Source organism: Pagrus major, chromosome 5 (assembly GCF_040436345.1).
Source record: "Pagrus major chromosome 5, Pma_NU_1.0".
Taxonomy (NCBI): domain Eukaryota; kingdom Metazoa; phylum Chordata; class Actinopteri; order Spariformes; family Sparidae; genus Pagrus; species Pagrus major.
In genome coordinates, this window is record NC_133219.1 from 30,190,655 (window position 1) to 30,207,950 (window position 17,296).

The 17,296-nt window shown below is 40.1% G+C and overlaps 1 protein-coding gene across 2 annotated transcripts in view; it reads right to left on the bottom strand.

The window, feature by feature from the left end:
* Positions 1-7,846: 7,846 nt before the first annotated feature.
* setd3 (SET domain containing 3, actin histidine methyltransferase) overlaps positions 7,847-17,296 on the bottom strand; it is a 36,982-nt gene continuing 27,532 nt past the window's right edge. The window contains exons 9-14 of one of the 2 annotated variants that reach the window (XR_012178815.1): positions 16,817-16,891; positions 15,956-16,122; positions 12,733-12,818; positions 11,171-11,331; positions 8,488-10,829; positions 7,847-8,431 (exon numbers count right to left, since the gene is read on the bottom strand). Coding sequence is in view for 1 of the 2 variants with exons in the window: in XM_073466970.1 (XP_073323071.1) it covers positions 10,350-10,829; positions 11,171-11,331; positions 12,733-12,818; positions 15,956-16,122; positions 16,817-16,891 (969 nt within the window). In the remaining variant the exon portion in view is untranslated. Of the gene's footprint in view, positions 8,432-8,487; positions 10,830-11,170; positions 11,332-12,732; positions 12,819-15,955; positions 16,123-16,816; positions 16,892-17,296 lie in introns of those variants that run through there. The other variant, XM_073466970.1, reaches the window with a different exon arrangement.

The following is a 17,296-nucleotide window of genomic DNA, read 5'->3' on the forward strand; positions in this document are numbered from 1 at the left end:
TCCATTTGCAAATGATCTGGTTTGTCTGCATATTGTCAGATAATGCCGGCCCGGCCATTCATCACCTGTCTGCAACTCCCAGCACCCTCCACACTTAATTGTTCCCTCTCTGACCTGGAGAATAGAGAATGATGTTCCCTCTGCCTGGCAAGCGAGAAAGAAAGAAAGAAAGAAAGAAAAAAAAGAGAGAGACCGAAAGAAAGAAAGAAAGAAAGAAAGAAAGAAAGAAAGAAAGAAAGAAAGAAAGAAAGAAAGAAAGAAAGAAAGAAAGAAGTGTGGTCACTCTCCTTTCTCTTTTAATTTCTGTTAACCTTTTCTCTTTGTTCTCCATCTATCCTGTGTTTCTAGGTCAGATGAGAAGAAGAAAGAGAACAAGGAAAGGAGACAAGGAGAGGACAGGAGAGGAGGGAAGACATCAAGCAGACACTTATACAGACACAAACATATAGCCTAGTATATGCATTGGATACACACACACATACACACACACCTTATCCTTATCAGAAAGCTATTTGCATTTGTGTTCAGCTGACTGGAAAACAGCTGTCCAATTTTCCAGTCATGGAAACACATGGATAATGAGAGAAAAAGCAAAATGTCCAGGAAGATCTTGTGTTCTCCTGGAAAACGATTTAAATTTTCCCTATTTTCCTATCAGAGCTCCCCAAAATAGATGACACCGTCACCTAAAAGGACTAATTTATCATATAAACATTCAAATGCTAACGTTAGTTTATGAACCAGAGAATTTTGAACAGGCTGCATGCTGTGAACATCACACAGCGCCTGCAGGCTGGATGACATTAACTGAACGTTAACACTGAAGTGGCTGAAACTTCAAATAATGTTACAAAATGCTTCAAATGTAATTATTAGTCACCACTGGCTGGTCATTGTGTTTACTGTGTTTATTGATGAACCATTAGTGGGCTGTGCTTGAGTTTTTCTCGTGGTTGGTTTGTAAAGACAACCAGCCAGCAGCAGAGCTGATGCAGCAGATTATGAGGCAGTAGTCCCGCCACAACCACAGCCAACAGGCCAGGTGGTGGAGGTGCTGCTGCTCCAACATCTGGCCCGTCCACTCCTGATGAGCCTGGAGACGTTACGAGCCTGGAGAGGGCAGCACACATACACATATCTTCATGTTCTCTATCATGTTTATTGTTGAGGCTCAAGAACAGCTGATTGAAGCAGTTTACTTCATAACATATGTCTTATTCATTATATTGTACATTTTATCTTCCACTTTAATGAGGTCAAGTGAAAAAAGGACAGTTCAAGTTCAATGTTATATTTTATATTTTATTTTATTCATTATTTTATAAATGCAGCAGGAACAGCTAAATGTTGCAGTTTACTTCAAAAAGTATTTTGTTTTCCAGATTTATATGCAGTACACCGAGATGCTGCTGAAATAAAACATATAAATACTGACTGACATGTGACGTGCGTTGCTACTGGAGATATGACTTATGATGTATTGTGTCCAGAAGTGAACGATTTAATTGGTTACAAGTGAAATGGCATTTTTTTGTTATCACAGAGAGAGTAAAGTATCGAACAAAGGTATCGAATTCCAGGTATCGTTATCGGAACCGGCATCAGTTCAAATGTGAACGGTACCCAACCCTAGCAGCTATGGAGAAGGTCTCGTTGGCCCAGGTCCTGTGTTGAGTCCTGAGGGGTGGGGACAGGAGGTCGGCATCAGAGGAGCGAGAGCTTACTGCTTAGTACTCATTGATCCTGTGAACAAACATGTGATGTGTTGGTGCATGTGGTCAGTAATACACAGACGCAGATAGTAAGCTAGAGCTGAGCCCGGTTTAATGCAGGCTACTTACTTCATAACCATCGTACTCACATGGGCAGTTTGTTGAGGAGAGGGTGGAGCTGTGTGTCATTCACTGTTACTCCTCTTTTGTCCCTTTATCCTCATTTCCTCCATGATGGACACCTCTCACACCAGGCAGGAGACTTCCCCATCCCTCTCCTACTCTCTTCAATAATAAATGGATGCTTCCATCATGACCTGCGAGGAGCGTTGAATCAGTCATGCTCTGGGGAGAGAAGAGGACTTCTAGGTGTCGCCACCGAAACATTTCTGCTTGTTTATAAGGTGAAAAGTTTGGTACACAGTTGAGTCAATCTAACATGATCAGACTGTTGCACAGTTGAGACACCTACTACTGAAAGTTTTTGGACACTATGTAAACTGTGAGAACATTATAGAGACAAGTGAATTGTCTCTAAACTGTAGCCTTGTGCTATAGACACGGACAGACATTAAAATATATATGTACGTTCTATATGCAGCTTTAGTTTCTGTCTATTCTGTGCAGTTCTTCAATAGATCTGGCCATCAGCTGAGGTTTTGACCACATAGGCCATTCTGAAGCAAGTGTGTAACTCTGTCTGTTAACCCGTATGCTAACACTTCCTATTTGTGGACAGTTGAGTGCTAAACCACAGTTATCTGAGGACATAACTTGCTGTGTTTCTACAGCGCAGGACATGTGGTTACTGCAGGTGTCTTTTCAGCAGTACAGATGGCTGTGATAGAGTTCAAGATAGGCTCCGTGTGTGCGATGTTGGATTCACCTGTTGCCATAACTGCCTTCCAGAGTGGTTTCATGATGTTGACTTTAAAAGAGATTCACGTTCTGGTCCATGGGCTCTGCATTTTATGGTCCGACTGGGCCAAACACAAAACCACAGTGTAGTTTAAAATGAACAGTAGCAACATTTGGTTCCAGGCACATCCAAGACATAGTGTCCATAATACTCCCAACAATATGCTAAACAAATAATTCAGTCTTCATAATTCAATAATTGTTTAAATTGTTTGAACGTCTCTTATTTGGAGAATACATGAAATACACCAATCACAGGTTTCACTCAGACTCCAGAGCTGACCCCTGATGAATAAAGCCTGAAGAAACAAACTGACCTTAAAGGACAACACAGTTTATACTGTTTTACTTTGTTAATATGTGGCAGACCCTGCCACCTTTCTAGCTTCAAGCAGTGTTCTGGGGCCTTATTTTCCTCTGAGAACAGCTTGTTTATTCACTTATGGAAAAAAAGTTTGTATTATTACCTCATTAATATTGTTAATATTAAAATTCTGAGTTTGAATTTGTTCCCCAAAACTACTTAGCGCCTCTTTAATGCAGCATTTCTTAAAACATAAGTCACAAAGTGCTTTACAGGAGACAGAAAAGAAAAAAGATGGCAGAAAATACAGGAGGAGAATCTGCTCAACAGCCAGGTTTTAAGTTATAAGATCAAAACAAGTTAAAAGTGAGTTTTAGGATGTTCTTTAATTGTGTGCAACGATGTGGCTTCTCTGAAACTTTGCAAGAGGCTGTTTCAACAGCAACAAAAAGTTAATCACCCTCTATACACATGTGCTGGCTCAGCCAAGCGTCACAGGATCTTGCATTTCCATAACAGGGCTGCCTGCTGGAGGGTGTGTCTCTTTTATTTTGTTTTTTAAATATATATATATTTTTTTAATTTCCAGTTTAACAAGACATACAGAACTCGCACATAGACTCACATAAAACATGGCTCCAGATCCCTTCCCTGACCCACCCACTTACAGACTGAAGGAGGACCGACACAAAAGCAGAAGATGGCAGTCAAATTTAAAATTGAGGGGGTGAAAAAGGGACATTAATATATGAATGAATCCAACATAAAATATCAAGAGGCACGGTCACACTCATCACATAAAACCACACCAGTGAGATTTGGAAGGCATCCTCCTGAACAGTGATGTGGAGGCGTGGCTGTGGTAGAATAACACAGCGCCAGCAGACCTGGGACCAGCTGACCAACAGCCTCTTTATGAAATGTGCAGGAGTTTATAAAATAATAGATTAATTAAAGTAGTGCTGCCACACAACACTTAAAGGATTGACCAGACGTTTCAAATCCTGATTATAGTTATATAGTGCCAATTTTTTTGTAGGCCTAATATAGGCCTATTTTTTTCTTTAAACTCATAGCTGGCTACAGCCATGGTTCCACCTCAGTCCTCTAATGGGACTAATCGTGGCTGTTTGCGGAACATGGAAATATGTCTCGGCACAGCATAGCTCTGATCGATCCGAACTCCATTCAGGGAACCAGTATTTGAAAAGTTGTTTGCTTGTCGCCCGGCCGACAGACCTGACGCAGCATGAATGAAAAACAGACTAATTGGTCTGAATGCACCATAAAGGATAAGTGATCTGTTGATTTGGGGATGCTAAAGAGACATTTGGGCTGAGGGAGGTTGCATTTAGAGGAGTCGCTGGACACGAATGGATTTGTTGGCTGAATGTAATAAATTCAGTGTTGAAATGATTCCAATAGTTTGAACAGAGGTATAACTTGTCTGCCAGCTGATGTCTGTCTTGTGCCCTTTAGTGACACCACCAGTTATGCAGTGGAAGGTTTCCCTGAACACACTGACTGAAGAAACACAGATGTTCTGATTGATGATGGTCAGTAATGCCCCTATGTAAGCTGCGACACCTAGCCAGCATTGCTTCACTAGTTCATGATTACATAAATGTATTATGCAAACTATTAGATTTGGTAGCTAAAGCGAGTATGAGACAATTTGATATGGTGAAATCACTTTATATGAAATGAGCATCAGTTGTGAGGCAGTAAACTAAGCAGATGGCTTCACCTTCAGTTCCACGCTCACTCGTAAAATACTGATGGCTCAGCTTTAACTTAAACCTGAACCTAAACCCCCCCACCAGCGTGACACCAGTAAAACACTTGCCTGACAGTGGTGCTCTGACTGGGGCTGCTGTAATTGTATATTAATATGGATGGCAGTTGATAATTCATGGCGCAGGATTACTTGGACTACTTGGAGTGCAGGTCCCAGGTCTGCTCCCAGCGCTGACACAGCAAGCGCTAACAATACCGGACATGCCTCGCTCCCCACTGCCCACCCTGATGGCCATTATAATAATATATTCAAGGATTAAAGGGGTTTTATCCTAGACACCCATGAATTATAAGTGGGGCAATTCAAAATTTAATTGCCCCGAATTAAATGATTCAAGATAATGTTTCATAAATTCTTGAAAGGGCCGGGGGGCAAAGAAGAGGGAAATACATGAAATAAACCTTTTTCTCCCAATAACAGGAGAACAGAAAGGAATGACCTCCTGTCTCTGGAGGAGGTTTGATCCAAAGGTAGAAGGTACAAACACAACACTACACATAAGAGATGAGAAATGAGATGAAGTTTAATTTCTGACAGCTTCAGGACGAGATTCCTTTTCAACGCTACACCGACAGGAACACAGAACTACTGCAGACGGTGATTAGTCCAGTTCAGCTGGATCACAACATACCTCCCAAGAACATGATACATCTACACACACACAGGTCTTTTGAAAAGCAGTGAACAGACTGAGTAACTAATAAGTTTGGTCGCAGACAGACAAGTGACACATCAAAACACGAGCATCATGTGGTACAACGTGATCAGAAGAACCTGATGTAAAGTGAACAGAACCTAGTTTTGTTCTGCATAGGACTTGGAGAGGGAACATTGTGTTGACTAGAAGTGAGCCCAACTCACACAGATCACCAAGCCAAAGCCAAGATTCACTGACAGTCACAGCAGGTATCTGTATCAGTTTATATGGAGCTGAAGTATGTTAGTTCAAATCTCATTAACCCTGTGGTACCAATCACCCAGCCTATCTTATATCTTAGCCAGCACTCAGTTCTGAGAACAATCATCAGATAGGGGAGACCAGAGACTGTTGTACAGATTTATTTCAATGAGTTGAGGAATTCCAACCATTTTTTGCACAACCGCCAACAGGTCATGCTATACACAGATCCAGGGAAGTAGTGGAAGTAGACAAGTTTCTATTACTGCAGAGGCGTCTTCCAACAATATCTATGCATTTGAATGAGAGATGTCCTACTTTAATCTTTACTTTCTATGTAAGGTTACTTTTTACAATGATGTTTAGGAAATCAGGAAGAACCTGTGCAGTTCTTCGCTGCTCCAACAGTAGTGGCAAACAACTGAATGTGAAATACACGAGCTGTTGCACACACACATAGGTCACTGGGTTTGTCTATAAGGACACAGCTCAACTTTTGGTAAATATGCTTTTTATTTTCTTAATGAGAATTAGATGAGAAGATCAGTACCACTGTCATATGTATGTTAATATGTATGTTAATATGTATGCAGTTGGATTTGTCTTGTGTTACTGCAGCTCTCCTGGTGTTTTCACAATGTAATTAACCGTTTATCTGATGGAGATTGAAAAGTATGTGCGCTCACAATTCATCTGCAACTTCACGTCATCAAATAAAACAACACTGCTTCGTTAATGGCCGCTGATGTTAGCGGTGCTTTATAGGTTAACATTAGCAGCCTGTGCTCCGACTCCGCTAGTCTGCACTGATAAGAGGAGCGGTACCAACAGCAGCAACATCACTGGGGAAATCAACACTGAAATACGTCAAAATGTGGGACTGTCATGTCCACATAAGCACTAACAGTGTAACGTTAGCTAGCCAGTGGTTCGCTACGGAGAGATCAGCAAACTTGTCGTTTTTTTTAATGCTATTTATAAAGAAAAGGCCTGAAATACAATGTAACGACAGATTGCTTTTCAAAACCCTCGTTTTGAAGTGTCCATCTGAAAATCTCTGTTTAACACTTTACCCTACCCCTCCATCCTAACAGGAATCAGGACACCATACACTTAGATGTAGGGAACTGGGACTGGGCATAGATGGCAGTTGACTCACCTCCAGTTTGGAGAAGCAGAGAATAGCCCTGGCACAGAAGCTAAGCAATGTACTGCTGTGGACACAAGGCAGCAAAATATACTGAAGTCACCTAGAGGAAGGCCACATACAAAACAAATAATAATAAAAAAATAGGATGGCACTTGATAGAGTGTACCTCCACCAAGGCCCAACAGTCCCCTTCAATTCAATCAAGCCTAATCCCATATCAAATAAAAAACATATTTAAATCTGCTGGATCCAGATTTTTATTTGGATCTGCATCAAACTGTACTCACACACAGATACCTGCCACCTAAATATGCCTGATTCTTTTCCATCAAGATCCGTCCCCAAAAATGTCTCACAATGTTAGAAAAAGTAAGAAGAAATTCCTGGATCTGTCTCTTTATCTGGATCAACACCAGAAGTTAATAGGGTCTGTTCTGGGCCAAGTTTTGTGTAATCCTCCTGACAAGAGGATACAGAAGAAGAACTTTTGGAGAGAGGGGGAACTTCTGTGGAAACTGTATTTATTTACTGGTTGGTAAGTCATTTGATTTATTTCTAAGTATTTAGTGCAATCTTACATGATGTTTGGGTGCAGCAGTGGTCTTCTGTGCCTATCTGACTTATTTGTGGCTGGTCTGGACGTTAAGTGTGTGTCGCTTAGAGTTGAGAAAATATAGTGGTAAAAGAAAGGGCTGTCAGACAGCAAGGTACAGGGCTGAAAGTATACAAAAGATAGCATACACTTAAACTCATATAGATATTATTTAGGTGAGCCTTCTTTTAGTTGCATTGCTGAGCTTCTGTGTTGGTGCTCCCGTTTGTCCAAACTCGGGGCATTGCTGACCACCATCATCTGCAGGTACGAAACTGACTATGGATAAGTACCTCATGCAACTCCATTAGAAAAAAAATAAAAAAAATAATCAGCCTGGCTTCTTCATAGAGCTAAGCTATGCTAGTTTCAGCTGGTAACTCCCCATGAAATCAAAATTAAAATCTTGACATTTGTATGTGTGCAGGGATTGAAACTTTAATGATGATTTAAATGTTAAGACAGGAGACTCGGTTTAAAGAGATTTCAAATGTGTCTTTATTCATTGCTCCACCTTCTTCAAACAATACAATGACAATGAGTCCTTCCACTGAAAGTGATTGTATTCATGGACAGCACTTACCCATGGTTCAATCTGTGTGTTAAAGGGAACATGAGACAACAGACTCTTTAATCTCAAAACCACCAGACTGTCAGAGCAACATGAGCAGAGTGCATCAGTCCAGAGCGTTAAAGTTCGTTCTTAATTTTGGGAACACCAGTTTGTCAGAACAATTAACTGACTAAACTAATTAACTAAATAACTAAACTGGCACCTGCTAGTGTTGTGTGGGGCTTTTAACCACATCTCATGACCTTCATCAGTAAATGGTGATGTGATCATGTGACCAAAAGTTTATATGGTACTTCAGTCACCAGTGTTGGGCAGTAACGCATTACTCAGTAATATATTACCATAAGGGATTACAAGTAACACAGCGTTACTGCGTTACTTGACGTGTACACGACAGGTCAGGGCAAGTTAAACAACAGAAACTGGATTTCTGAATCAAAAAAAGATTTGCTGCTGGGTAAGTAATATCGTGGAGGAGACGTTACCTTTGTAATAGTAATATAGTAATATAACGATTAACATTACTTAGTTCTTTTGATACCAAGTAATAAGTATTATCATTACTATTCAATGGAGTAATAAGTAGAGTAACTTATTACACTTCCTGAGTAACTTGCCCAACACTGTCAACATGTGGTTGTGTATGTGTGGAGGTGGTGACCTCTGTCCATCTCAACTCATCTCCAACCAGAACCACGTTCATTTTTCATTAAGGCATGAAACTTGGTACAGTCGTACAGTTCGGGGCTCTAAACAGCTTCTCAGATACTGTGATGTACTCACTACAGTGTGTGACGATGCTATCATTGTCATCATGTTTGGTTCAGATGAGAGGATGTAAAATACATCATTTGTTTATGGCTGAATGTAAAATGGTCGCCATGACACGTTTTTGGGATGATCAGGGACCCAAACTGTACAACTGCACCAAGATTCACCTCAGATTTGGCACACATCATCTGGACTATAGGACTAGTATGAATCAGTTGAATAACTATATGTTCTGATGGACGATGAAAAAAGGTGGTAAGCTCAGAAAAATTAGTAGAATCTTGACTTCAGATTATTTTGTCAAACTATATCGTTTATGTGCTGTTCATGTAAAAGCGAGCCACATACAAAAGCATCATTAACAAAAGTGTGTCCCTACATTTCTGTAGGAGAGTTGAACCTCACCATCACTAAACACAAAGGGTGAATAATGAGGTGAGAGAAAACGTTAAACTGGAAGTACGCATTGCCATATCTTATACAATAGGGTAAAATGTTGTGATTGATAAGAATTATAACCAAAGTGCACATTTTTCCTCCACACTGCGTCGACTGTCAGGGCTCTGGTGGGTATCAGTGCACAGACACACAGCTATCGGGGCCCCTGCAGTTAACACAAACTGTGTTTTTCATACAAAAATTGTCATGTTGAAATTGCCTCATTCTAAGGCAGCTGAACAAAAGCTTCCAACCGTGAACTTACATGAGATGTCATCATCTTGTGTCTCACTGAGTCCTCAGTGTTGTTTATGGCTTTCTCACGGGCAATAACAGTGATCACTCGGTCACTCATCGCTCCCTTTTGGTGACATCAGCAGATAATCACTGCATGTAAACTGAGTACATTCATAAAAATACTTTTTAAAACACAAATAAATCAAAATTCTTTGTTAATGAGAACTACAACTATCTAATGAGAGCAAATGAACAATTTGAGGGTAAAAATGTTTCATTGAGGAAGCAAAAAAAAAAAACATCTTCCACCTTGATCTGTACTGATCCATAACAGGTACCAGTTTTAAACAACTGTTCTCAGGTTAATGAGAACATTTTATGTTTCCTTCAGTTCTGTTGCTTGAAATGATCTTAACCTAAGAAAAAGGGAATTGAGGGCAGTGATGGTCTTAACTCAGTAGCACAATACAAAATGCTCTAGAGGATACGATTGTCAACTCAAAACATAGTGGACATATATGGAGACAAACTGCAGTAATAAACCATCCAATTCACAAGATTAGAGAGATTTTGGCTTTGTGGAAATAACATTCACCCAACTCCATTTTATTTTTTTCTCTCCACCTAACGATATATACTGGAGCCAGTTTGTGGTTCCAGCTTGCTGTATGCCTCTAAAATGTTTCGATGTAAATCTTTGTTTCAAACTTAGAACAAAAGCTGATTTTAATCAAAAAGTTGTGCACAGAAGGCTGAGGGGCACACTGGCAGCATCTTTAAACAAGTTCAGCTGTGAACAACTCAGAAAAGCCCACTGGATGAACACACAAAGAAAAAGTTCTGCATCTTTGAATTACATTTTTCAGCTTCTATACTTCTGAGTCGTTTAAGAGAGACACACACACACCAAAAAAAATAAAATAAATAGCATGGGCTGTGGCAGTAGGTGGATTACACTTATTCACTGTTCTCTTTGGGATTATCCTCAGTCCGAATGGCACTTAGATCAGCCATTTCCCTTTGGCCCTTCTGGGTTGAACTTTCAAATGAGTCCAAAGCTGAATTAACATCTTTCCTGACCTTCTCCTGCACTGGCTGTCTGTTAGCCTCCATATCCATCTCATAAAGAACCTTCTCCCCATTCAGAAGGTGACTGTGTTCCTCCACCTGGATCTCCTGGCCTTCCTCCACCTCCTCCAGCTTGCGCAGGATAATAGGAAGCTTTGCATCTGCCCCCGTATTCTCCAGCAAAGCGATATCGCTTTCCTCATAGCGAGGCAATGGAGCGCCCTCTTCTAATTTCTTCTCGAAGTGCAGGCGTTTGGCCCGTCCACTGGCTGATGCCTTCTCCAGGATCTGCTTCTCAGCCTGGCGGAGCTGAATCACCACGCGAGAATGGAGAGATAGATCAGGTTTCTCCAGCAGGGACTGGTCCTCCTACAAGAGACCAGGCCAGGAGTTAAAAGATAAAGAAAAAATGGGAGACAGAAGGAGGAAAAGATGACAAAAGGTCTTAAGAAGATGCTTCTCACAAGGTTGTAAAGCTCATCCTTCATATTTCTGACTTTGGAATTTTGTGGGGCTGTTTCCCACATTTTAGTAATTTTCCAGGTTCAACAGTCGTGCCTTTAACTGTCACCATATGAGATTCAAACACATCGTTTTGATGCCCTTCCTACAAGCTACTTCATTTGAACCATACTGAACCCTTGACACTCTCTGCAATCAGAAGCCCCAAATTACAACTTTCAACATGACTTAAATTCAAGCCGACTGACCTCTGATGTGGTCTTGTAGGTCTTGAGAAGCAGAGCAGCTCGGGTCTCGAGGAAAGTCCACAGCTTGATCTCGTTCTCCCAGCTGACAGGGAACTCACTGTTGCCCAGCGTGAAGATCTTATTGATGGCACGGTCTCCAAGTAGGTAGTCCTTCAGTTCCTCTGAAATCCAACTAAGTGTTAACATCTCTTTTACAGAAAGCATTAAACTGCTGCAAGAGGACCATTAGTAAATAGTAGTGAAGTGGAAATTGAACATAAAGGGCAATGGGTGTGAAGACATGTCCACCAATAGGAAGGCAGCTTGTTTCGTCTCCATGTATGTTAAACATAGAAACATGTGAGATGTGTGACTCAGAGCAACAGATATGGGACCCCCAGCTTCGTTTCTAGGAACCGAGTAGACCCCTGAAGATTTCTAACTCAGAGTCAGATGAGATCTTATTCATGAGAGACTGACAGACAGGTCCGGGACATGTTGGCTGAGTTTAGCGCACAGACTTGAGAAAATAGAGAAAGCTATCAGGGTTTTGTTCAATTTTAATGAGAAGATATTTGAGATGCTCCGTGTAGTACAACATGCATAAGATAACCAACTAACCAAACCAACGGACACGAGTGAAAACACAACCTCACTGGCAGAAGAAATGATTTAAAGCTAAATCTCTATAGAATTGTAAAGGGATTTGAAACGAGCAGATTCGATACAGGACTTGGATGTGATAAACGCTACAGCCTTATCTGTCATAGTTTTGGGCCGACAAAGATGAAACTAATAATCTTCTCATTTAACACTGCTGCAAACATCAAAAAGTGTGGGACTATCATTAATATGCAATCAAAGTTTCTCATTAAATCCTTTTGTGTAAAACCTTTTGCTAAACCAGCCAGACTTGACCTTCCAACACTGCCTGGAGATAACTTGGGTCAAGATCAACATTTAAATTTCATAATGTGTAAAAATAAACATAACATAGACAGCCTTTCCCCTGTTCTGAATCCTTCGTCCTGCTGCCTTTGATCCGAGGACCTAAACATGGCTTGGTTACACTGGAGGGTGAAAGAGGCAAACTGCAGCGCCCAGGTTGTGTGCACACTGTTCTATCATGTCCTACACACACACAGACACACACATCCAATGGTGTTGGGGCTGTTTTAAAAATTAACATGCAGCAAAAAATCTGAATAATATATCACTCCGGGTCCTGGGGACAAGTCCTCTGACAGAGGCGTAAGTGGCCTTGTGTGCCAGGGGATTTATGACACGGATGCCATTTCTGCATACATGCCGATGAATATTGCAAACCCCCCTGGTGGATTGCTCCTTCCACACATCTGGTGCACTGCCTCAATTAAGGAGCTCAGGAATGGACGGGCCTTACTCTTCCTCTCTAATTCTACCTCCACCTCCTCTCCGTCTTCTCCCCTCCACTGATATGTGGAGCAAACGGTAGTGACGATGGTCTGTGTTTTGGCTTTGAGGGTCTGCAGGGAATGTCTTGCTGCTGGTATTTCACAGTGTGCAAGTGTGTGCGTATGTTGGTGTATGTGTCAGTGTCTCACCCTCTGTCATGCAGAAGACTCTGAGGAAGGCTAGGAGCTGGGCTGAAATGGGGGGTTCATTACAGTGGAGAGCAAAGATACAGGACCTGCAAAACACAACACGGACCGATGTATTAGTAATAAGTAGGGAGGCACAATGGGACCAACACAACAATAATAGCTCAATGCATAAATTATCTCAGAAGAAAAACTATGGATGCACTTTAAAACTCAAGCTCAAGGATGGACTGGTCCAGAGTTCAAGTTCAAGAGTTTGCTTTGCCTCTTTCTGTCTATTGTAGTCCGCTGAATCAGTGTTGGAGTATTTAGTATTACTGGAAAGTCCGGAGCAATTGTGTCAAATATGATGCTTCTGTTTGAAGCCAAATTAAAAAAACCAGAGTAGGTTAGATGTGGAAAACTGTTTTTTCACGTTGCTCATTGTGGAACTTAAAACTCCAATACAAGCTCAGCTGGTTCTGTTGTTGCTACATGAAAGCTACTTCTGCTCTGTGATACTGGTCAGTATGTATTTTATTTTTTAAATAAATGCTGTTGAGACGTCTGTTGTTTACTCTGAAAATGAATCACATTACATTTACTAATTAACCTACATTACTGGGCAGGCTAATCAATCAATCAATCAATCAATCAATCTATGTATGGCACCAATTCACAACAAAAGTCATCTCATGACACTTTCCAAATCGAGCAGGTCTTAAGCATCCTTCTCGATTAATGTATTCACAGAGACCCAACATTTCCCCCAATGGCAACCACTTGGCAACAGTGGTGAGAAAAAGCTGCCTTCTAACAGGCAGAAACCTCGAGCAGAACCGGACTCAGTGGTGGGCAGCCATCTGCCTTGACATGTAGTTCAGTACCTCATTTTTTCTGCTTCTTTTATTCTTTCTTAAGCAGAACTTGTTATTTTTCTATCCCACTGACTGAAGTCAGGCTGGTATTTATTTGCACCTGTATCACTTGAAATTATTGTTCTCAATTGGAACCTACATTTTGATCAATGTTACTTTTATTGTTTGGAGTCTTTTGTTTTTAACTCAAGTTGTCACATGTAAGGTTCTGTTTGATTGTATAAATGTTCTGACTAAGAGAAGAAAATAAAAGTAATGACGTACGGTACGGTTACAACAACGACAACAACAATTATTATTATTATTATTGTGATTATTGTTATTGATATTATTTTATTTTTATTATTGTTATAATAATATTATTATTATTGTTATTATCAATTAAAAAGACAAAATCAAGCATATGTGACAAAGTCAAATATACAAAAAAAAAATAATGCTACACTGCTGCTGACTGGTCCGGCTCTATTAAATGATACGTTTAAGAACATTTTAAATGATATACACTAAAATATACATTTTAAATTCTATGTTTATTCAATGCACCTAAAACGTCTTCTCTAATCATCTCAATAATCCTTTGTAATTACAATCAACAAACCATAAAAAAACAATCTTTTTTTCCCAATCAAAAAAAACTTGTTTGCCTGTGAAGGAAAATGTTCATCAGTGGATTAACATTATTCAAAGTCTTTCAACAGTAAACAATATAAAGAGAGAACATAAAAGATAAAAAAAAGAGACCAGATTAAAGTGTTACATGTTTCTGACTGCTTTGGCTTTAAAACCGGGCAGGAAATGAAAAAATTCAAAATCAGAAAGTTTTACCCCCAAAAAAGTAAAAGAAGTATTAAACGTACTGTGGACTCCACCTCTGTCTGCACATCACCTCATTCTATCACATGAAATTCTTGTATTTGTTGTGTTTCTCTAAACATGATATTAATGTTGCTGTTTGGAGTATTTCTCAGGTTAGCAGCCTGACAGAAAATATATGAAACAAGTGTAATCCAGGACTCAGCAGAAACCATTCAGCATCATAACATTACACTCTGAGGTAATTTGGAAGAGGACAGTATTTTCCCCCTATTTCAGCAAAATGATCGATGTGGCGATCCGTAGCACAGGGTCGACAATATTACACCACACAAACACATTACAGCCACCTCCCCGCTCCTCCTATTAAATTATTCCTCTGTCCACTGCTCCAGAGCATCCAGCTCAGGGAAGTTAACTCTTTGTTGTAAACGCTGTACTCTGATACAGTGTTCAAGGGTTTTGTAGACTTAGAAAGACAAACTAATAACAAACATGTAAATGAAAAGTTAAAAGTGCTTTGCCACTGGTCAAAAATCCCACTTAAAAGAATTTATCCACTGTTTTACAGACGCTTCTTTCACAATGGATTAAATGTTGTTTTCTCTTCTGTTACAACTGTTTCTGCTGCATTCATGAGGTGAACGTGACATCAGTGATGTACAACCTAATGCTTCAGATAAAAGTCACAGATGGGCTGCCTTGCCTGCCGCAATTGGGAATGGGGTCAACAGGCGATTCTTAGTGGGTATACCACCGTGTAGACCTGCTTATTTGCTAATGGAAAGCGGTATTAATTTCACTTATCAGACTGTTAACAGAATAAAGTAGAAGCAAAATGAGTGATTCTACATTGTATAAAGACTCTGATGGTAACAGCTACTCAACATCTCAATGAGGCCCAACACTAAATCTGATGCTGTATCCTTTGAAAATGATCTACGAGCATATCTGTCAGTTTAATAGAGCACAATGGCAACAACGGGGATTGTTTCATTTAATTTCCACTGTTGAGATTTAGACTGTCATCAATAAGAGATTAAAAGGTGTCTGATTAAAAATGCAGAGGAGAGAATGTTGCATAAAATTAAGGGGCAAATGATAAAACGATTAAGCTTCTTGAAGATCAAAGTGTTGGGGAGGATGGTAACTTGATACTTGGCGGGGTGGAAGAAAACAGAGAAACCTGCTGCAACATTTATATTACGTGTTTCACTGACGCCAAAGGGAGACGAGAACTGGTACAAGTATCAGAATGGAAGAAGCCTCTTGGATGAGAGGTGAGAGCGTAGTGAAAGAGATAAGATAGTGGACGGATATGGGACATGTTATAGTGCAAAACAAGTAACTGTTTAGCTGAGGAAGAAAAACAAAATTTCATCCACCACAGAGTTTTACATGTGAGGAGCTGAGCTGATCCTAGAATCACCCCTGCATGGCACAGCCAAAGTGGCACCCAACTGTGTTTGTAGAGAGCTAGAAAGGGAAGAGGAGGATTTTTTTTGTGACTGGAAAACAAAAAGCTTGTAAACAGTAAGAAGAGTTAGACATACGCTGGGATACCGGCTCGCGCCAGCACTTCTGCTTTCATGGCATAGAGACGCTCGCTCTTACTGACGCCCAGCTTGATCTTCACTCGGTCGTGAGCGTTGTCTTGAAAGAAGAACCCATTGTGGATGACAAATTCGGCATTGGATCTTGTGCCATAGAAGATGTAGATCTACAAGAAGAATAAATCATCAGCATCAACAACACTATCATCACCTTTCTTGATGGCATGCACTAAGTTAGCCTGTGATGATGAGGAGCAGGCATTTTCAAACTTCAGTCTTCACCTGTACACTGAGGTCATGTCCTCCTCTTTGTTGGAGTTTTAGCAACCCTTGTAGAGTTTATATTGTACATTCAAAACCAGCAATGGTGGTTGTTTAACAATGAATGTAACAACTCACATGATCCCACGATACTTCCAAAAGTCAACACACTCCGTCTTATCATTTTGATTGAGAGACCCCGGCTGAAATTAAATACTGTGCATATAAATGAACTTTGCTTTGTTAAATATGAAAAATACAAATGATTTTAGACTCTCTTTTAGGGGGCAAGGACTTTGAGTCATGACTTGAATTGTGGCTGTGGCTCTGGTTCCAATGAGAAATTGGTTCAATGCTGATGGATAAACCACCGCTCAAAAAAATGTAGGTAATAAAAAATGGATTAATGGATTTTGCAACTGTTTTTCATTGTCTAATTTATCTTCCACCTGGATTTCCATAATTCTCTGACTGTTGTAAACCAACGTTGAACTGACAGTCTAAGAACAACAGGTGTAATTTCTGGGTGAGGGTTAGAGAGAAGCAAGACAGACAACAAAGACCAAAGAATAAGATGTAGTAGAGTCATTGTCTCTTCACCTGTTCGTTCTCCTTGTAGTCCTGCAGTGCCACACATTCACAGCGATCATCCTCCAAGTTGTAGCCAGTGGTGATCTGCAGACCAACAACAACTTTCACTAATTCAACTTAAAAAGCGCTCAATATACATTTGTATATTTCCCCACTTCATTTTTTATTCTTTTGATTTGTAAGAGAAGGTCAAAAAACAAAATACTGAATACATCAGTCAAGACAATATGCAAGGTACTGTTCATTAAATTAACATTTCCACTGTTATAACAGCTAAGTACAGCTTAGTTATCTCACTTATTGCAGGGATGTAAGCAAGTTAAGGGAAAAAATGTGTGAACATTGCGTGGATAGAGGAAAAACGTTACAACTAGGTGGGTCTGTGTGTGTCCCTGGGAGAAAATTTGATTAATTTTAACGATTAAATGCGTCAATCTGGCCTACTCAGATTTTTATAACTTAAAATTTGTTAGTTATCCACACTGTATC